The 22,752-nt window shown below is 36.8% G+C and overlaps 1 protein-coding gene across 2 annotated transcripts; it reads right to left on the bottom strand.

Moving 5' to 3' along the window:
• Positions 1–776: 776 nt before the first annotated feature.
• On the bottom strand, positions 777–22,752 carry F11 (coagulation factor XI). 2 transcript variants are annotated; one of them, NM_001082792.1, is given in 15 exon segments: positions 1,410–1,937; positions 2,237–2,376; positions 2,929–3,024; positions 3,401–3,576; positions 4,615–4,783; positions 9,135–9,241; positions 9,329–9,491; positions 9,594–9,703; positions 12,230–12,389; positions 12,826–12,935; positions 14,158–14,317; positions 15,264–15,370; positions 16,590–16,749; positions 21,793–21,848; positions 22,658–22,752. In NM_001082792.1, coding segments are annotated over 14 exon segments (1,875 nt in total). In that variant the 5' UTR covers position 21,848; positions 22,658–22,752; the 3' UTR covers positions 1,410–1,775.

Below are 22,752 nucleotides of genomic sequence, written 5' to 3'. Positions count from 1 at the left end.
ACATCTACCTACCTTTCTTTCTCACAGGATCCTATGTTTCCCACTCGTTTCAGTTTGAAATTAAGGATTTTGTGTAATCATTTTATTTTGTTATACTAAATAGACTGTAAACTTCATGATGCTGGGGATGCATTTATTTGCAAACCATTGTACCCCCAGTGCTCAATGGCATGTTATTGTTTAATTGTATTCAATAAATATTTTCATATTGGACTAACTGTATAGTTATTGTCGCTCCCCCATTCGCAGAGGAACGACACTGGACCCTGCGTTGTTCTTTTTGCCCGGCCCTTCCCAGGTTAGCTGCCATTCCCTCACTCGCGGAGGAACGACGCCGTCCCGGGTTAGCTGCCGCCCCCACCCCCACCCCCCGCGCCCCGCCTCCATGGAGGGGCGGCACCCCCACCACTTTCCCCGCTTCCGCGGAGGAGCAGCACACCGCCGGCCGGCTCTATCAGGGGTTGCTCAGATGTTCCTCAGATGTTCCCCGGTGCATATTGTCTCTCTCTTCCTTTATAGTCCTCTTCCACCAATCCCAACTCTGCTGCCCACACGCCGAGCACGCTGCTCTCCTCCAATCAGGAGCAGGATCAGCTCCTGCAGTTTATCAGTCAAACTGGTGAGGCAGCTTCGTAGAAGTTGTTTGCTTGCTCTCAGCACCATATTGTGGGAGATCAGATGCATAGAATTAGTCCTAGTTCCAGTAATTTAGTCTAGTCTCAGTTGTTCCCCACAGTTATTGACAAGGATTGAAAACTATTTGGAGACAGTTCAAATTCTAGGTTATTGCGCTTTATTAGAACAATAACTGTGTAAGTATTTGTGCTAAAGGGAAAAATCCAGACCTTGAAAACAGGGAGCCATTTGCAGAGGCTCAAGACTCTAGCTATCCATTTGGTTCCAAATCAGTTTTCCCTGTATTGCTGATATACTTTATACTGATCATTGTTCAATACATTTATTATGCAGCCCACACTCAGGACAACAGCTTGTCTTAGGGGAGTTTAGCTTTCTTCCCTTATCTATTCCAGCCTCTCTCTCCCAAACCACTCCAAATAAATACACCATTATCCCCAAATAGTTTCTTAGGCAAGTAGATCTTCAAGATTTGTTCCCTAAGGTACTGTTTCAGGAAAAATACTATTCATAATGCTCTGCCACACAGGAATTCTGGAGTCTTCATTTCTAGTCCCTCTAACCTTGTGTCTAGCAACACTGATTTGAGAAAAAGGTATATTAAAAATTGAAATGACAGAAATTCCTGACTCTTCTGCAAAGCTGCTATTGAATTCCTATACAAAAGGCATGTGTTCATAGAGGCAGAGTATAGATTCCTGAAAGCTGATGATTATTTTTCTTGTTCCCTTATCTTCCAGTTCCCATTTTTTATTTAACAGATCTTTTTATGGTAGTCTCTTTCAGCAGTTCTATCTGATCCCTTGCTGTCTCTGCTAGATTCTTTCTCTGGGATACCTGCCTATGTCTCCTGTGTTAATCTTCAAACATATCATCATATTCAAACAAATCAAACATATCATTCATTGGCCCAGTAGAATAAAGAAGACTAGATGCTGAAAACCTATGATGAATGTCACAGGATGGGAGTTATGAAAGTGGCATTTTCACTGGTATTTTCTTACATCCATGAAGCACTTTCCATTCGTTACTGTGGAGGCAACATGGTAGCCTGGTGCCTTCGTCAGTGAATTCAAAGCCCTCTTCCCAGGAATGATCTGGTTTGCACTTCAGGAAGTCAGATGGTGCCTGGAGCTCCCTCACGGTGCTTGAGTTTTCTCCAAAATCCAGTCCAGGTACTTGACCACATTGGTGTAAATGCCTGGCCGTTCCCGCTGTGCACAACCTTCCCCCCAGCTCGTGATGCCCACCAGGTGCCAGACCTCGTTGTGTTTACAGGATAGGGGGCCTCCGGAATCTCCCTATGACAAGAAAATGAAAAAAAGAAAAACACACACACACACACAAAGAGATTGGTTCAGAACTTCCCATCTTAAACAGATTTTGCTCTGAGTGACTTTGCCTCAAGTTCTGTTCTGGTCCTTTCATAAACTCAAAGAACCCAACTGCTGGCTCTCACCCAGTCTGAGCATTTTACGTTTCAGCCTAAGAAAGACAAATCCTGTGGTGTCTGCTCATAGCCCGAAGATACTCTTAAACTCTTAAAATGCTTTAAACATTGCAGGTTGGATATACGCGATTGGTTGAGAACATCTCTTACCTTGCATGCATCCTTCCCCCCCTCTTTATAGCCAGCACAGATCATCCCACTGGTTATTTCATGTCTTTGGTATCTTTTCTGGCATTCTTCATTTGACAACAAGGGTATCTTGGCTTTCTGGAGAGTGTTTTGTATTTTGTCTGAAAAAAATATTGGTTTTGTTTGGTAGAATAATCATAGATACAATTTATGTAAATATATAGACACATTTACAGTCAATGTCATATCTACATAACAATCTAGAAGGAAAAAATAGGTTTACTCTAGGCCTTTTGTCATTGCAGAGTGTAAAGGAGATGCTATTCCCACTATTAGAAGTGATATTTTGTTACTGTTAGTTAAGTTTAAAAATTAACTATGACTCTAACTGGAATTATGTCCTAGGGAAAACAATTGGATAACCAACTTAGAACATTTATTAAAAAGGGCTGTTTCACATTAAATTTCATTAAAACATAATTAGTCTTTAGTCTTTACAGAGAGTTAGTCATGTGAAAAATTCCCAATCAAACATGACATTATCCTCATGTGGGTGGCTTTGTCTTTCCACATGGATTAATATACTTCTTACATTGGAATAGTGTTGTCTCACTCACATTTCAGCTGTGTGGCTTGATAGAGCAGAAAAGGTGATGATTAAACTGTGTTCTTTCTTGTTAGGATGATGCATATTTAAAGGCATCATGTCTTACCTCTTAGTTTCCTGTACCCCCATCCAGTCACCCAGCAATCAGTGTATATTACATTTCTGTCTCCTTTGGAAGGTAGGCAAATGGGTCGTTGTGAATCTAAATTTTTAAAATATAGGTTAGTTGTCTGAAGCAAAATGTATCTCGCTTCTCTTAGAGATTCTCTTCTTTTACATTATTTATATCTTCTCCATTTTCTATATTCATTTTTTGCTTGGTTATACATTTCTATATCCCATGTTCATGTCATTCTAGGCACCTAAAGAAGCCTGGAGGAAACATATCTTCACAATAATCCCAAAATAAAATGTAATGGAATTTCATTCTCAACAAATTGAGAGACTAGCTCTACAGAACCCCTGAAGTGATAATAACACACAGAGAGCATGGCAGGCACAGGCCATGAACCTAGTAGTGATAACTGTTTTAGCTAGGTCTCCATTGAGGTTAACTCTCCAGTCAAAATTACACCTACCTGTATAATTCATTGTTGTCTCTAGTTTCAACAGGGCAATATCATACCCACTTTCTGCAGTTTTGTATTGATCATGAATTATTATTTCTTGTACCCCAAAGAAAGCCGTATCCTCTTTTATTTCAGATTGGTTTAAAATTCCACCATAGACACGCAAAATTTTAGGAGATTCTATCCTAAGGAGCAAGCAATAGGAGGAAAGAAATTAACTTTACTAAATAATTCACAAACATGTTGAACTTCATAGCATTTTAACTATTACTAATATTATTAATATTTTCTGCCAATGACAGGCTTTTAGGTAGAAAAAAGTTATTTCATCCTAAATTTTTTTCATCTATCCTGCTTAAAATAAATGTACTGAGGTAGCATTAACCATATATTGTGCATATAGAATGAACAAATGCTTTTCCTACTTGCCAATACACACACATACACACACACACATACACACGTCCTGGGTGCTAGTCTCTATGCTGCTCGTGACAGTCTGTGACCCTGAGAAATTCCTGTGGACTTGCTTGACTGCATTTCCCCAAATGTTAAAGGTAAAGGGAACTCCAGAGCTCAGATGTATCCTTGGGTTATAGTATGAACCTGCACACTGAGCAGAAAACAAACACACAAAAAAACAGCACACAAAGCTGTGCCTGGAAACAACTCAGAGGACAGTAACGAGCAAGGAGGAAGTTTGGCATACTGTAATTTTCTGGGTTGCATTGTTTCCTCAGATGGAGATTTAGGTTTGGCCAATATTGAAAATGACATAAACAAGGAACCCAATTCAAGGATGCATAATGAACTCTCTGTATTTGGAAAGAAGGGAAGGATAGAAAGAGAGGATGAATATGAATGAGACTTGGTTCAGAGAACAGGAGTTTCAATGTGAGTTTAGTTCTGGGCACAGTGCACAGGGGGTGATAAGCTCTTACAGAAAGCAAGAAAGCCTCGGAAAGTATGTGTGCATTTAATTAGGAAAATGAGATAACATGCAGTCAAACAGCGGTGTTCCTGCACCTATTCAACTACTGGTAGATCATGAGTATTTCTTGATTTTTTTTTTGCTTTTTTTCCCTCTAAAGATAGGAAATTAACTTAATAAATAAGAAAATCTACCTTTAAATATGTGTTTACTGATACTCAACTAATAGTTTGCATATGTGTGTGTGTGTGTGTGTAGTTGGTGAGCTAATGAAAATAGCAATGGCACTGACCCATAGAAGCAATGAGCAGCTGTTAATATCCACTGGTTTCCAATGATGGAGCCTCCACACAGGTGTCTCTGGGTGGGTGACACAGTGTGCAGGGTTACCTGCCAAGGCCACTCGCCGGGAAGAGAGGCAGATCCTCCAACAATCCTGGGCTTGATCTTGGTTGTGCACACTACAACAGAAAGATTGCAGTGAGTAGCTTCCCACTGTTAACTTTCCATCAGTAGTTATGCTCCTTCAAGTAAAAAAAAAATTAAAAAAAGAAGAAATATTCCTTCAGTTCCATAGTTCACCATGACATTGAGTTGAAGACTTTATCATCAAATTGATAAAGCAAACCATGCACATGAAAGTTGACCAAGTCATCTTGTAATCGCAGGCCACACAAAACGCTGCCATCTCCATCTGCTGCCACAAGGCAGTCTGTCCTTCAAATGATGATACTGACGGTTTTTAAGTTCCCCAGGAGCAGTTCCCAGACCAACAGAACCCCCTGAGAACTTGCTAGAAATCCAAATGCCTGAGTCCCGCCCCAGATCTAGTGAATCAGAAACTCCAGCTGTGGAGCCCAGAAATCTGGGTTTTGAATCAGCCCGAGGGAAGTTTGAGAATTAATTTTATGAACAAAACTTGAGAACCGGCCGGCGCCGTGGCTCAGTAGGCTAATCCTCCACCTTGCGGCGCCGGCACACCGGATTCTGTCCCGGTTGCCCCTCTTCCAGGCCAGCTCTCTGCTGTGGCCAGGGAGTGCAGTGGAGGATGGCCCAGGTGCTTGGGCCCTGCACCCCATGGGAGACCAGGAAAAGCACCTGGATCCTGGCTCCTGCCATCAGATCAGCGCGGTGCGCCGGCTGCAGCGGCGGCCATTGGAGGGTGAACCAACGGCAAAAGGAAGACCTTTCTCTCTCTGTCTCTCTCTCACTGTCCACTCTGCCTGTCAAAAAAAAAAAAAAACTTGAGAACCTTTCATTCAGTTTGCAGCCTTTGCCTGACGCCTCCCCTTCACAGGGGGCAGACTTTGGCTCCTACCCACACTCCTGTTTATCCACATCCAAAACAGGACTGAGTTTCTTTCCATGAATTTCTTCCGCTTTTTGGCCTTGTTGACAGTTTGAGGTTCTCCTGGGACCACCTTGGCCCTCTCTAATGATTTAACTGACTCATCCCCTTTTTCTTTCCCCTCCTGGCTGCTGCCCTGGACAGGATAGTCCATCTCCTATCTACTTTCTGTGTTGCATAACACACTAATGCAAGCTCCTGACTGGTGTTTTGGCCAAACTGGCTGCAAAACCCAGACGGTGCAGGAGGGAGATGTTCACAGGTGGCGGTATTCCAGAGCAGCGCATCTCAAACTTCAAGTGCTTGCAGATCACCTGAGTGTCTTTTAAAACACAGATTTTGATTCAGTAGGTCTGTGGGGAATGCTGAAATTTGCTTTACCAAACTCCCATCTGATGCCAACATGCTGGGGCCAGACTACTTCCAATGGCAGAGCTCAGAGGGTGAGAGCAGCTTCATGTCCTGAGCTACAGGAGGACTGTGCAGTTAGCAGAAGAGCCCCCCATGAAACATCAGGTCCTAGATGTCTACTAGTTTTGTACGAGTACGCAATATTTCCAAGCCTTTATTTTCCCTCAATAGGAAAATGAACATACAATACTGGAGGAGATTTCAAATAGAAGGACAGAACAGGAAAAGGAGTTCAGAAGGCAACACAAGCTACCAGCAAGCTGAGGTAAAAATGAATGTGATGTGTTTGTGGGAGCCAGGATGGTGTTCTCACTTATGTATGAAGAGGAGGGGGGTCAGCGTTGTAGTATAGCTGGTTGGGCCACTCCCCTGCAACACTGGCATCCCATATGGGTGCTGGCTCAAGACCTAGCTGCTCCACTTTCAGTGCAGCTCCCTGTTAATGCACCTGGGAAAGCAGCAAAAGATGGCCCAAGTGCTTGGGCCCCTGCATACATGTGGGAGACTCAGATGAAGTTCCTGGCTCCTGGCTTCCTCCTGGCCCTTCCCTTGCTGTTGCAGACATTTGGGGAGTGAGTCTATCCCTCACCCTCTCCCTTTGTAACTTTGCCTTTTAAATAAATTAAAAATATATCTTAAAAAAAGAGTGGGGATATTTCTTTTGAAGGGACAGTCTAAAATATTTTAACTCTATTCTGAAACTTCTGACATAAAGAGCATAAAACAAATTTTAGGAAAATTACGAAGGAAAGCTATAACTGCTTATAAATAGCTCAATGTAAGACCTAATGAGGTACAGGTCATAGTTCTTTATGTTCACTATTTGGTTTCTCAGTTTAAACAAAATTCTGAAAATAGAATGTTCAAATTTATTAAGAAATGTTTATTTTAATGGCATTGTTACTTATCTTCAGAAAATGAATTTATGTTCTAAACCAATAATAGTCTAGGACATGATAAACATCACAGACAGACATATCCTGTCCTTTCAGGGTGTTATTTCATCTACTAATGTACAGTAAAACTTGTGATCTAATTTTCTTACTTCAGAAAATGCACTAAAAAACCCAAAGTTTTCTCTTTTCTTTTCTCTAATGTTTTCTCCCACAATTATCAATCTCCACCTGATATATATTCTGTATATCCTACAGGCAAGAGTCTATAATTTCAGCAGAGAATATAATGAAAGATGTTGAATACAAAACAGAATTTTCTAAGTGTCCCTCCATTGACTATTGTTTAAAGTCCTTGTCTATACTCTTGAGGAACAGTGGTTTTTCTACTTACTACTTGTGTAGAATTCTTTATTTAGTGGAGAATTAAACTTGTGGTTGTAAAGTATATTTAAAGTATGTCATAGTAAAAATTAAAAGAAAATAAGAAATAAAGGAGAAGAGAGTGTGGGAACATGGGGGAGAGGAAGGATAGTGTAGGAAGTATCACTATACTCTTAAATCTGTAAATATGAAATACATAAAATTTATTCCCTTTATATAAATTTTTAAAAATTGAAAAAAGAAGTGGAATCAAAATGACTGAATTATTTTGAGTGCTTCTTCTTGTCTTGGGCAAATTTACTGTGAGGAAAATAGAGAAAGTAGGAAATACAACTTGATTGGTTTTTATAAGATGCTGAAGCCATCCAGAGATTTTCATGAGAACACCTATAAACTCTAGGCAGGCAAAATTTACTAGTTAGGACGTTAGCATTGAGCGAAATATTCTTCTGTACGTTCCATGAGATAAGTTCACAGACATTAAAGATTGATTCATCCAGTACAGCAAGCATTCTCACTGCCCCAATTTTTATACATCTAAAACTGTAAACTTCTAAAGCATGGTTATCACTTTCACTTTATCCATTAAATCTCAGTTGCACCTTAATTCATAATGCATTATAACATTGGACATTAAACAATAAAGTCAAAAATATGTAGCTTTATGTAAATTAGTAAATAGTAAGATGGAGCAGATGTTGGCCTCAGTGGTTGAGATCACGCAGGGCATCTGCATCCCAGGATCGAGTGTGTGCCCGGTTTGACCAGCTCCACTCCTTGTGCCAACTTGATGCTAATGAGCACCCTGGGAGGCAGAAGGTAATGGATCAAGGACTTGGGTCCCTGACACCGACATGAGTGACCCCAACTGAGTTCTTGGCTGCTGGCTTAGGCCTGGCCCAGCCTTGGCCATTCTGGGCATTTGGAGGGTTAGCCAGTGGTTGGGAGCTCTCTGAATCTGTCTCTCTGCCTCTGAAATAAATTAAATACATTTTTAAAAATAATCCTAAAATAGCAAAGCCATAATATATTACCACAGTGATTTAGGGGGAAGTGTTTGTAGTTTGTTCTTTCCTGTTGGGATTCTGTCCCTTAAAACAACTCTACTTGTACATAAATTATCCCTTGGTTCTGTGCTTAGAAACTGGCCACTGGGATGGAAACACTGCTGATCTGATTTTCATCATAATTATTGTTAATTGTAAGTCTTGTATACAGATAACCTTTGTATTTGTGCCTAACCATATTCATTGTTACAAATCAAGGTTAACTTTGGCCAATTTTCATATCTGCAGAACTCTTGCAGGGAATATGGAAGAATGAAGCCCCCTGAAAATGAGTCACTCTAGTGTTTCATGAATAGATACATAATTTTGAGAACAGTTGATGGTTATTTAGGTTTCATACAAAGATTATAAGAAAAAAATTTGATTAGCCAAAGTACTGATTAATTCAATTATCAGGTATAATAAGAAACATCCTTGGTCTTGATAACGGCCAGACATAAGAGCATTAGCTGAGTTTGAGTGTTACCAGTTGAATAAATGCATCAAATTTAAACACATATTCAATTAATATTAGAAATTTAATAATTTGGTCAAGACCCAGTATTTACCTTCAAAACATGATTAGCTTGGGTGATAGGAGTGAAGATAACAGAAAATTGCTAAATTAGCTATTTTTCTAATTTTCTCCTTTCTCTATTTTTGACTCTGTTATGATTTATTCAGTGCAGAATAACACATTCATATGTTTTTTGAGTGATATTGCACTCACCATTATCCATTTTACATAATCTTAATGTATATCCAGAGATGCCACCTCTCCCATGAAGTATTTTAGTAGGAGATCCATTTGAAGAAAGTTTCAAGTAACATGTGCCCCTACAGTTAAAAACAAAGTGGTATGAATGTAATGTACCTCTCAAAGAAATGGGACATGGGCATCTAGGTAACATAAATATGCCTTACTTTCCTTTGTTGTGAGATTCTTGAGATGAAGAATAGGTAAAAAATTGGCATCGGATGGCACTGGTACACATTTTCTGGCAGGCTCCGTGCCCTTTCACGTCAACAATGTCTAGTTCTTCTCCCAAGAAATCAGTGTCGTAGTAAAATGAAGAATGGCAGAACACTAGACAACAAATCACATATCAGATATAAGACTCAGAACCTTGACATTCATCAGTCTCCTAAAGACTTGCTGATATCAATCGGAAGTACTTTCATTGCTTACCTGGGATGCTATGCCTGCAGTTTTGTAGACTGAAACCAGAAAGAGCTTGGTTCTTGTGAATGCGTGTACTTGGTAATCCACTTTCAGATGTCTTAAGGAGACAAAGATTTCTAACCAAAAAGAAAATTGAAATAAAAACACAACATATAAAACATATCAAATAAAAAACATTTTTACAGCACCTATGGAAGGTAAGATCAGCTTCTGCTGGCATTTATTAGCAAAACTTTTCCTATTTTGAAAGAATGTGCCATGAATCATTGAGTTTCACTCTATGACCCATTGATTGTAGACAGAGTTTCAAAATGACCACTTGGTTCTGTAAAATTTTTCTGAGCTTATTCTGTTTCACTATTCTTAGTATCTTCTTTCTTTATTTTCTTCCATTCCTCTAAAAGATTTAAGAATTTTCACATAAACTAGAAATCTCCTATCTGCTGTTGTTACAGGATTTTTAGGGGGCAAGTGAAAGTCATCAGCGACTCCACAACATGGCTGCATCTTCTTGGAGGTACCTGTTTCTGAATAACACAAAATCACAGTCCAGAGCAGAGCTGTCCAATAGAACAATGATCTATGAATTATTCATTATTCCATCCAATACAATGGCTACTAGTCACATGTAGCTATTGAGCACTTGAAATGTGGCTAATCTATATGAGGAAGTGAATGTTTTAGATTGATTTACTTAATTTAAATTTGGATAGCCAAGTCTTGGTTTATATCAGCCATGTTCCTATCATATTCTGTGTTAAGGACCATGTGTCATACTCCTCTTACAAGTGTGATTGGTAATTTTATAAAAGATGAGAGTAAGACAAAGAAAAAAGAGTAGCGATTAACATAATAATAAATTACAAAGGCATTTTTCTGATTTCTGAATTTGCCAATTTCAATCCTTGAATCTATTTTCTTCTATGTTTCATTTAATTCTTCAATAATCTCACCAACCTCATGGCTTCAATTGCTGACTGTACGGTGTTGGTATCTAGTATAAATCTTTCTTATGAACTTGACTTCCATTTCTAATTGCCAATTCAATGGTTTTCCCTAGATGTCTGAAAGATATCTCTTCCCCATGATATCTGCTCCTCATGAAGTCTTCCACATCACTGTCATTGGCATTTCCATCTTTCCAATTCCTTTACCCAAGGATTTTGGTGACATCACTCACTGTCTTTCCTTCAAAACTTGCATCCAATCTATCACCAAATTTATTGACAGTATGTCCTAATCTAACTGTTTTTCTGTCACCTCCACTCTGGGCCAACTAGGCAAGATTTTTATCTTTATAATTCACTAACAATATCCCCAGTATCTAGAACAATACCTGAAACACAGTAGGCACCAACTAAATTGTATTAAATGTGTTTAGTAAGTGAAAGTAATAGATATATATTTGTTAATAGGCCAGGTGTTTCTAAAATTACAGCCATACTCAATGGAAAATAAGACTTGCCTAATAGGCAAGGAACTCAAGGACTTAACCTTTGCTGCATTGGCCTTGGGGGCACTCGCAACAATGACACAGCCAAGTCAAGCAAATATCAAGATCCCTGAGAGTTCTGAATCTGATAATGCAGTTGTCACTCAATATCATGACCCCAAGGATACTAAAATCTGTGTATTCTCAAATCCTTTATATAAAATGGTGTATTTGCCTGTAACCTGTGCATATCCTTTCACATACTTGAAATCATCTTTATGTTATAATACCAAATGCAGTGTGAATTCTATGTAAATAGTTGTTATGGAATAAGGACAAGAAAAAGTCTGTGCATTTTCAGTCAGACACAATTTTTTAAAAATATTTTCTAAAGTTGATTGAATTCATGAATACAGAATTCACAAATATGGAGAGCTGACTCAATATTGGATCTGGGTTTTGGAGCCAACTTAACTTTATGATTTCTAAATATTTTTGGTAATGAGGGTCAGCAACCCCAGCAAGTGTCCCTTTGATGATCAAAGACATTTTCTCTGCCATTGTGTTTCCTATGTTAATTCCCATCAGGAGAGAAATGGCCTCAATTCTTCGGCTCCCCTCTACTATCACTCAACCTTCTTGATGTCAGTCTTCATTTCCATTTCTCCCTTTCCACACTGAGTTTGACATTTCACTGACATTTCCTGCCGTTTCTGCTTCTGGTTCAATGATCTTAAACAGGGCAATAGATTGAACTGCCTTTTGGAAAAAAATATATTTCCTGTGTTTTCTATTTATTTTGCTCAGGTATTTAAATGATAAATATTATGATAATTAACTCCCAAATACTTTGTAATGCATTTTTTTTAAAAAGGGGGGTTTTTTCTACATAATCACAATATTATTTTCCACCTAACAAAGTTAATGCCAGCTCCTCAACATCATTTAATAGCCAGTCCACAAATTTGCCCAATTCTCCCCAAAACTTCTTTTACATATTTGTTAAAAACAAGAATCCACTTAACGATTATGCATTTCATTTGATTGTCTAATCTTTTAATTTTCTCTAATCTACAATACTTCCCTTTCCAATACTTTCTCTTCACAGTACACTTAGATTAACTTTTTAGTTACTAAGAATAATTTTATGATGAACAGTGATCAGCTGTTTTTAAAGAAATACAAGTTACCCTTCACCCTAATTCCTCACCTGTGAGATTCTTTGGGCCATTCTTGGGAAAAGAAGGTAAAAAATAAACAATTGGGATGATGAGTACAAATGCGGCGACAGACAAGAGCATCTGGAGCGACAACACTGTCAATGTTATTGTCAGCAAACACCGTGCTAGGGAAAATGTCCCTGATACAAGCTGTGTGACAGAAGAAAGCACATTAGGAAATCAATTCACCAGCATTATCATGGAAATTGCAGTCATACTACTTGTAAATTCCATATTAAAATCTTAAGTTTATCCCAAGATCTTTAAATTTGTTTAAATTAAGAACAATATTGCAATTATTTTAAACTTGAAATTTAAAAATGAGCTCTATTGTTGGATTCTTGGAATCCTACTTATGAAATTCATGAAATCCATTTTCTATATATTAAAAAATAAAAATGGAACAAAATTGAGCTGTGACTTTATAGCACACAATGAAAACCTATCACAAGAAGCAGGTAAGAGATCACTGGGTCCATTGTATCAGTGAGTATAAACTTGCATCCTAAGTGAGAGCTACTGTACATATCATCAGCCTTGTACATTCTGAATGGTTAGACTACCTCATTAAGAAAACAATAGTTACCAAGGTTAGAAAGTGCACAGGATTTCAAGGAAAATCCAGACACCACTTTTTTGAGCTTCCTTATTCCAGTTGGTGCCCCTGTTTGGGTGTACTTCAATAGACAAATATTCCTGAATAAAAACAAAAGTGGAAAAAATTCTTATTTTTCTAAGTGCAAGGAAAACTATGAGATGATAAGAAGTTCCATTTGGAGAGATGACTTGGACCTGAGAACACGGGAATGACTTTGAAGATCATCCATAGGGAAGGTTAGACAGCTGGACTTGAGTCCCAGCACTGCTCCGAGGCTCCCAGTAGTCCTGAGAATTTTGTGAACTTGATTTCTTCATCAGTAAAATGACAGCTTGAAGAAGGGTCATGACACAAAGAGTAGGAGTGAATGAATGACTGATTTCTCAAGCCCTTCTCAAGTTTAACACTTGAACATTTTTGTTAAAGTACTGATAAGGAAATCCCAATTTCTTGGCTTGCAGTTCACCTTGTGTGAATTCTTAGACAAAGATATTTCTCGATATGAGCTTCAGACAAGCCATGGAAAACTAATTCCTAATTTTAAAAAATCATTGTTGTTTTAAAATAAATCTTTGATACTTTGCTTCCTTCTCACTTTTCTCCTTTCTATATCTGTGGAAAGCAGAATATTAAAGTCCTATGTTAAAATCCAAATATTAGTCATTTGAACTTATTTCACTTTCTTCATTGGATTCTGGATAAATGCAGTTCACTGCGCAAATAGAGATCATCTCAAATATTTCTAAGTTTAAAAAAATTAATACATTTTCTTCATAAATTTTTTAAAAAGTGAACACTGATTTAGTCATTAGAGACATTTTTATATTCATATACAATAGATTCATCCCTGGAATTTTTCAGAAATCCTGAGTGGAGCAAGATAAAACTTTTCACCTTGACTTCAGTTATTTTGTCTTGATATGCAACTATCATTACAGAGACAGATGAGTATGTTTTTATTTTTTATTCTGTAGGGCTAGGTTGTGACATCTTTTATCCTGGGAAGGGCTTTTCCCATCAGATCAATTGTAGCTATTTCAAAGTTATCAAATGTAAGACACAGCACCACTAAAATTAGCTGATAGGAGTTAAGCATATGTATTTTATATAACAAAGTCATTAAAAGACTCCTTGCCATGAAATGCATCTAAATGAGGCTTTCAGTGCACTTTTCATGAAGAAAACTATGAGTAATAGAAGTGTCTTTTAGAAGCTGAAAATAAATTTTGGCATTAAGTTGCTGAAAAAATTGTAATAAATCACCATTTTGTTTTTCACTGGACACTCCAACGTCCTTGGGCTTAAGTTACACTCACTCACCGATGCTCCGCACTGGGAAACTGCCGTGTCGCATACGTGAAAAAATGACAGTGGGCATCATTCGTGCATCTCTCTTGGCATTCCTGGGCATTCTTTGTTACAGAGCCATTATAGTTCATACCTTGCATGTCTAGGTCCACATAAATATCTTTGTTGCAGGCTGGAAGTAAAAATGGAAAATAACAGTGTCCAACAGATTCCAGGGGCCACTGCAATATTTCTATATTAGCAGTTGTTTCCTCCTGACTTGTTACACTTTTCATCCACTTTTCCTCAGATACCCTTTTTCTTCTTAACTTTTTAAAAGACAGTGATCTCATCAGCTGGTTCATTCTTCAAATGTCCTCAGTGGCCAGGACTGGGCCAGGGGAAGCCGGGAGCTAGGAATTCAATCCAGGTTTCCCATGTAGGTGTCAGTAACCCAACCACTTGGGCCATCACCTGCTGTCTTCAAGGTGTGTACATTAGCAGAAAGCCAGAATGGAGAGCTGAGTAGGACTGAAAACCAGGCTCCCTGACCTGGGGTTGGGGGGTGGGGGGATGTGAGCCTAGGTGTCTTAACTGCTAAGCCAAAGGCCTGTTCTGTTTTTATTTTAACCTACTAAATTGCTGTATTCACATGGAAGCACTACAAGAATTCCAAAGGTCTTATCTCACAAAGGTTTTAAACTTGTAGATTCACATCTGATGTTCTGACCTAGCCTCTCCTGTCTCCTTAACTCCTGACTGATTCATTCATTAACCTTTTCAAGTGCTATTTCTCTGTGAAGACAAGGGTCACTTCAATCTTTATATTTGCATCATTTGATTTAATAGGTTTGATAAAGACTTCCACATAAAATTTTAGGCTGGCAAATACAAAGAAAATAAGGAATGATGATAGCTAAGTACTAAGATGTCTTACCACCAAGCAAAGAAATTTTGATGAACTATAGTGTGGGACAGGGGAAAGAGGCAAGCTTGCATTTGCAATAGTTACTCTATATTAAAGAGAGTTTATTTCCACATAGCAGCATTTTATTTTAAAGCTGTTAAGCTATATCTGATGTGACAATATGTATATATCACAATGACTACTATTTATTAATTCTAACAGGACATCTTACCACTTAGTTGGTGTGGGCATTGCTTGAAAGAATACCCAGAAATGGCTCCTGTCATATTCACCTTGGGCAGTGATTCTGTAACACTGTCTTTCAGGATGCAAGAAAACCTATTTTTAAAAAAAAATTACTGAGTGAGAATTTATGTTTTAAAATAGTGGATTTTAAAATTTAGCAGAAATTCAAAGAGAAAGAAACAAACTCCTCCAGCTCATGCCAAAGCAAATATTTTCTTAGCAAGATTTTGAGTTTGCTTTTCATTTCAACATTCCTGCATTGAGGAGACCACACATGACACTCCTCTTTAACAGGAAACAAACAAGCATAGATGAACTATGGCCTGTTGGTGGAATGTAGCTTAAAATCACCATGTTTTTGTATAACCCATGAGCTAAATATGATTCTTATATTTTTAATTGGTCACAATTTAAATGGTATAAGTATTTGCATAATAACCTTAATTTTGCCTTTTGACCCACAAAGCCTAACGTATTTACTCACTGCCTTGTTAAGAAAATATTATAATCCCAGTTCTAAATGACAGAATAATAAATTTTATAATTTCAGAGTGCTCTATAAATATCTGTGAATGTAGCCATAATACACAAAAATGTCTTAAACTTAATTTTGGTAGAAAGACTATATCATTGAATTTTCAGGATCAACATGGACACAAAAGTGGTAGGAGACTATTCCAGAATTTTAAAAACATCAGTATGGAGACTAAACAACCAAATGTAATTTGTGAATCTTGACACAGTTTGATTAGCAGCAATAAAGTATATTTGGGGTACAAAAGCAACCAGAAGAGGGAATTTTAAAAAATTTCTTATGTCATTTGCATAGATTTATGAATATTGAAGCATTTGTGGGTTAAAATGTCATGATGTTTTAAAATTACTTCCAATGGTTAAATATGTATACATATATAGTTAGATAAAGAAAAGTATAAGTCTTGGTGATGATGGGAACACTGTACACAATATTTCAACTTATGTTTATAAATATTTAATTTTTTCTAATAGCAGGATAAAGGTCTAGCTTAAGTAATACAAAATATCAATAATAAACAGAAAAGAACAAGAAAGAAATTATAGTATTAATATTGTTGACTGCAACAGAGTCTGAAAAATCTACAGTGATAAGCATTTTTGTTCTTCTCTAACCTGCTAAACACCACCCTTTTTTCCCTGTGATATTTAACATTTTAGTTGAAGTACTATTTGTTTTCCCCTTGTTAGCATTAAATTTTATAAAATAATGGAAATTTTGTAATGGATAATTGGATTCTCAAATCTCTTTCCTCCATTTAGAAACTTAACCATTTACCACTTAGTAGAATCTACAGATGACTCCGCCATAAAAGTGAAGAGCAAACATCTTGGGTGATAGGTGCAAACCACTTGGCAGTGCTTAGCATTTGGTGTATAAACAGTAGTAATGTCTCCTCCTTGGAAGTAGATGTCACTGAACAGCTTAATCACACATTCTGTGAAGCAATGTACAAGACAGGTTACTTTGGAGTTTAGTGTACACGTATTGAGTCAGGTAATAACTTCACAGAGGCCAGGCAAGTAGGTCCACTCAACAAGATTGTAGTTGACCTTGGAAATCAAGACAGTAACAGCTTTATATTGGTTTCTTGAATTTTAGCCTTGGATGGAAAAGAAACTCACAGAATAACACATTTCCCTCACTGGAACTGTGCCTGTGAGTGATTGTCTTAGACACACAGAGTGCTTTGTGGATAATTGAATCATTCACAGCTTTTTATTGGCAAAAGATGGTCTTTAGGATCCCATCCAGGCCTGGAATGGCCCCATGCTTCTCCCTTTCTTCATCACTGTTCTTCCAAATTCTGTGCTTATGTGACACAAAGGCCCCTTCCGGAGTGGTCATTTTCCAGTAGTGTCTGATGGCGCTGGGTATGATAGCAGACCACACTGTTTCACCATTTAAAATGGGCTAATGTACTAAAAGAACTTTAGACCTTCAAAACATAATTGAATCCTTTTTAGCTGAAACTATAAATAAGTGTGTTTTTTGAAACAGTAAGTTGCATAACATTTAGATTTTTCTGTTTCAAGAAAGAGATGTATGGGACTGATATTTTGGCTCACTGGGCCAAGTCACTGCTTATGACCCCTGTCAGAGCAAAGGCTGGAATCCATGCTGTTCTGCTTCTGATCTTGCTAATGCATCTGGGAAGGCATCAGACAGTGGCCCAAGTTCTTGGACTCATGTCACCCATGCAAGAGACCCGAATGGAGTTCCTAGCTCCTGGCTTTGGCCTGACCTATACCCAGCTGTTTCCATTTGGGGAGTGAGCCAGCAAATAGATGATCTGTTTCTCTCTTTCTTTATCAACTCTGTCTTTCAAATAAAAAAATCTTAAAAAAGAGAGAGAGAAAGAAATATCTAATATTTCTGATTGTGTGTAGTGTTTAGGCTATTTGTTCCTTAGTCATTGGATAAAAGTTTGCAGTTTTTAATCTTGGCATTGAAGGGTACTGCTATATACCTCTTGGTCTTCTTAATATCAAAAAAAAATAGAGAGAGAGGGGCCAGCACCACGGCTTACTTGGTTGATCCTCCACCTGCGGCTCCGGCATCCCATATGAGCACCGGGTTCTAGTCCCGGTTGCTCCTCTTCCAGTCCAGCTCTCTGTTGTGGCCCAGGAAGGCAGTGGAGGATGGCCCAAGTGCTTGGGCCCCTGCACCTGCATGGGAGACCAGGAAGAAGCACCTGGCTCCTGGCTTTGGATTGGTGCAGCGCTGGCCGTGGCGGCCATTTGGGGAGTGATCCAATGGAAGGAAGACCTTTCTCTCTCTCTCTCTCTCTCTCTCTCTCACTGTCTATAACTCTACCTGTCAAATAAATTTAAAAACAAATATAGAGAACAAAAATGAAAACACTTTGAGCAGAATTAAATAAAACTCAAATATTTATTGTAACAATCATCATGCAGACAGATATGTAGGAAAGTATGTGGGTGCAAGGTAGCAAGAACTACCACAAAAGGTTTCTAGCCTATAAACTTGGGAAAGGAAATATTTGTATTTTCACTAGCATGTAACTGAAATAGTAGCAAATTCTCCTATTGTTAATGGAAGCTGTAAACCACATGAATATTCATTATATCTATGATTTTATCATATTAATCACAGACTTAAAAAAAACTCATTATGACTCCTTAGTAACCTGGTGGTAATTACTACTGTGCAGTTTTTGACCCACCACCAAATCCTGTCACATAATGTGTTCATAAAAACCCTGTCTATTTCTATATCACATTGTTTTATATTTTTACTAGCCATACTTAAGTATAATGACTCCCTTGCTAGGTCTCTTTTTATTTTATGTACTTAGAAGCATTACTCCAAGAATGGAGTCTACATTGTTCATTAACTGCCAAAGAGATCAATGGCACAAGAGAGCCAAGGTTCTTGTGATACACCCTCCTCAAAAACAATCATAAACACCTTCTAAATTGCACAAATATACCCTGTATAGCACATGATTTTCCCCAGAATTCACAACCATCCCAAGAATTACCTGGCAGTTTGTCTCTTCTCCCAACACTCTACTCCCAGCTGAACTGTATGGCAGCTTCTCATTAATGGAGAGCCCATTCTGCCTTAAAAAATTCCCATTAACCACAGAAGTCTTACCTTTTGTGCAAAGCACAAAAAAATTACTTTTAATAAGAATATTAATTATTTCAGAGATTAAATATTATTTGGTAAATTCCATATTGCTAATATAGAAATTATATATAAGTTCAACAGATGTCATGAGTTATATTTTATGTGCTAATCTTAGAATATATTGCTTAGTAATTAGGTCTCTTAATTTCAGAAGGCAGAATTTCAAATTCCTAACACAGCAGCTAATGCCAGTAAAAAGTTTAATTTAGTTTAGTCTCTGCATGTGTGTGTATGTGTGCATGACCAGCAAATGCTTACTTTTGTGTATTGACTTTGTATATAAACTTCTTGTTAATGTAATTTGACTCAAATAGTTTTTAGATTGGTTAATTTAGATTTTTCTAGATATATATTCTCATCTGTGAATAATTAATTTTCACTTAATCCTCCCCTTTATTTTTTTGCTAACTACACTGACTTCCAGTATAATACTTAATGGAAATAACAGTGGGTATTCTTAGATTGTTCTTAGTACCTTGAGAAGTTTTTCAGTATTTCACCTTTAAGCATTTTGGTTTGGGTTTTTGTTTAAGATAAACTTTAATGAATGAGGAAAATCCTCTTCTATTTTGAGCTTACTAAGAGTTTTTTATTATGAATTGAATTTTTCCAAATATTTTTCTGCAGTATACTTACTTTTTAAGTTATTTTTATTGTGGTAAAATATGCATAGCGTAAAATTTGCTATTTTAATCATCTTTAGTGTTTAGTTCTATGGAATTAAGTTTATTCACAATGCTGTGCAACTGTCACACCATTCATCTCCAGAACTTTTTCAACTTCCCCAATGGAAACTCTGTACCCATTGAATGCTAACTCCTTATTCCCCTCTCAGTTGCTGCTAGCCTCTCTAGTTCTACTTTCTGTTTCTGTGAAGTTGACTAAGTGCCTTATATAAGTACAACTTATGCTATTTGTGCTTCTGTGACTGGTATAATGTTTCAAAATTAATCCATGTTGTACATGTGTCAGAATTTCCTTCCCTTTTTAGCCTGAATAATATTTCAGTGTATATATATATATACCACACTTTCTTTCTTCATTCATCCACTTATGAACACTTGAATTGCTTCTATCTATTGCAAATAATGGTACCTGAATATGGGCATATAAATATCTCTTTGAGTCCCTGCTTTCACGTTTCTTGGTATATACTCAAAAGTAGTGCATGTATTGATTATTCAATTTTAAAACAGCTTCTCATTCATGGAATAACCCCAACTGTGTTGCAATGCTGCAATGTAATCATCCTTATTGTGTTTAACATAGTGTTGGATTAAATTTGGTAACATGCTGTTTATGATATTTATGTGTATATCCATGAGAAAAAAAAGGCCCGTGAGTTTTTTCTTTCTCAGAATGTTCCTTTCAGATTTTGCCTAGAATACACCAGCTATAGAATGGACTGGAAAGTGTGACTGTGTTGACCTTCCCTAATATACAGAGGGTTTGCTTCCCATTTAATTAATATCTGCTGTTTGCTTTACCTTTGCCTGCTTGGTTCTTTACAGCTAATTTGTTATTCTCTTTCTACCTTCTTGAGCTGTAGTCTCATGTGATTAAATTGTACCTTTTCCCTATTCTAAAGTAAATATGCAAGTATAGACCTTTGATCTCAGGACTGTTTCAGCTACATCCTATCATTTCAATATGCCATATTCTAATTATAACTAAATTCAATGTATTTCCAAACCCATAATGTTTTCTCTTCATTGAGCCATATTTACAAAAAGATTGTGGTTCATTTTCAAACATTTAGAATTTTCAGGTTGCTTTTTTGTTACGTTTTTCTAGTTCAATCCTAATGTAAATACTATGCTCAGTATACTTTTAGTTTTTAACAGTTGTTGAGACTTGTTTTAGACTTTGGATGTGGTCAAGTTTTGCTAATGTTCCATATCCATGTGTAAAGAATGTATATAAACGTGTGAAGTTTTTGTAGCCATTTTTTAAAAAATCATTAGAATTAATACTGAAAGTTTTTCTCAATAAAATATCAATACAATTGTAAAATAATGACCATGAAGGAATATAATAACCTGGATAACAATCTTGTCACAATGAAAAGTACTGAATAGTTTAATACATTAAGTGGAATTTATTTTATTTTAAATATCTTTACCAAGATTTTATATTTTTAATATAAGCCAGAAAAAAGGGTCGATTGTGGCTAAAATGCTAATAACAATGCTAGAAATCACACAAAACATACATAAGTTATTTTCAAAGGAATGTTTGAACTTTTATTTTGAATAAAGAATAAACATAAGAATTAAGAAATACTAATCTGTCCTACTAAATATTAGTTAAGTAATTGATAAACAAGTATAGTGAGCATGATGTAGGCTGCAACAGTAGCTAAATCACTGAAATACATAAATGATGTATGAATATTTACATACATTTTTCAGCACAAAATTGTTTTTGAATGTGTGTTGTATTGTTTTGAACTGTTTGATAGAAAACTAATCAATGATCCAAATCAGACTTCTCTTTTTAATATTTTTAAATATTATTTAAATGTGTTATATAGAAGGGTATATATTTGATGTAAAGATACAGATAGCTTAAGATATAGATATAGACCCTCACTATTATTCTTCACCTCAGTTTCCTTCCCTGCTTTAAACATCCCTGGAGTCATGGGTGGAAAATCAACCAAAGTATTTAATTTCTTTCCCTGGAGTAGATGGCGTAGGATTCTCTCACATGTGTGGGAAGAGTGGTGTTATTGCCCTCTCTGGGCTTATGCACCCTTGTTTTGCCGTCTACAAGTTAGCAGTGTTTTTGTTTCATTTTGTACTAAAGAAAAAGTTCTACTTACCACCAGAAACTGAGGCAACTAAAATGAAATGTAACATTTGATATGATAAAATCATCCTAGAAAAAGAAAAAAATGTGCATATTTTTAGGACACAAAATGTAAATTTAGAAGCAGTTTACTGACATCAGGATTTATAAGAAATAAGGAGGGAGAGGAGTAGTTAATGCAATAGTGTTCACAGAATTCCTATTGTAACATTTAATCAAACTGCTTCAAAATTCCAGAACATTCTTTAGTGAGGTTTTATGCAATGTTCAAGACTGTCACAGTTCTGCAAAGTGACCCCCTCTCCTCCTTCCCTCCCTCTCTATGCCTCCAGCTCACTACCTATCAGGTCCTTCTCATCGTCATTATCTGACTGCTGTCCCCACTCTAGTTTTCCATCTGTATTTCCATTTCCTCTTTCAGTTTATTCCCTTGATTTCCATCTTTGAGGCTTGTCTGTATATCTTTTAAGAGCTCTGAATGAATTTCTACTTATGGAATTTTGTATTTAATGAATATGCTATAGATGTATTTTTGATAAATAGTTGTAGTTGATTATCAATGTATTTATCTCCACTTAGCATTGAACAGAATTTCCTATGAAAACTGACTCATTAGTGAGACAAATCAACACTTCTGATTTTTAAGCATTGCTCTTGAATGTCTTTTTTAATCAGTAAAATACTTACTAAGTAGACATTTCTACTCTTCTTTCATTCTGCATCTCCTCTCATATTGGTTATGGATATTAACTAAACCATTAAATTAGACCCACTTTAAAATCATTCTCTACTGTAAAAATTTTTTCAAATTACCCATGGTTAAAAAGGATGTTTCAAGCATTGAGAGAAATATTAAATAATAATTTTTGAAACCATACCTGGAAACACCTTTGTGCTTATTTGCTACAATCTTTAGTAAGAACGCCTTTCTTCTTTCAAAACTGTCTTCATCCTGAGCTAAATGAGCCTCTGT

This window comes from Oryctolagus cuniculus, chromosome 2 (assembly GCF_964237555.1).
Source record: "Oryctolagus cuniculus chromosome 2, mOryCun1.1, whole genome shotgun sequence".
In the NCBI taxonomy this organism is placed as follows: Eukaryota; Metazoa; Chordata; class Mammalia; order Lagomorpha; family Leporidae; genus Oryctolagus; species Oryctolagus cuniculus.
This window is presented reverse-complemented; position numbering and strand designations above follow the sequence as displayed.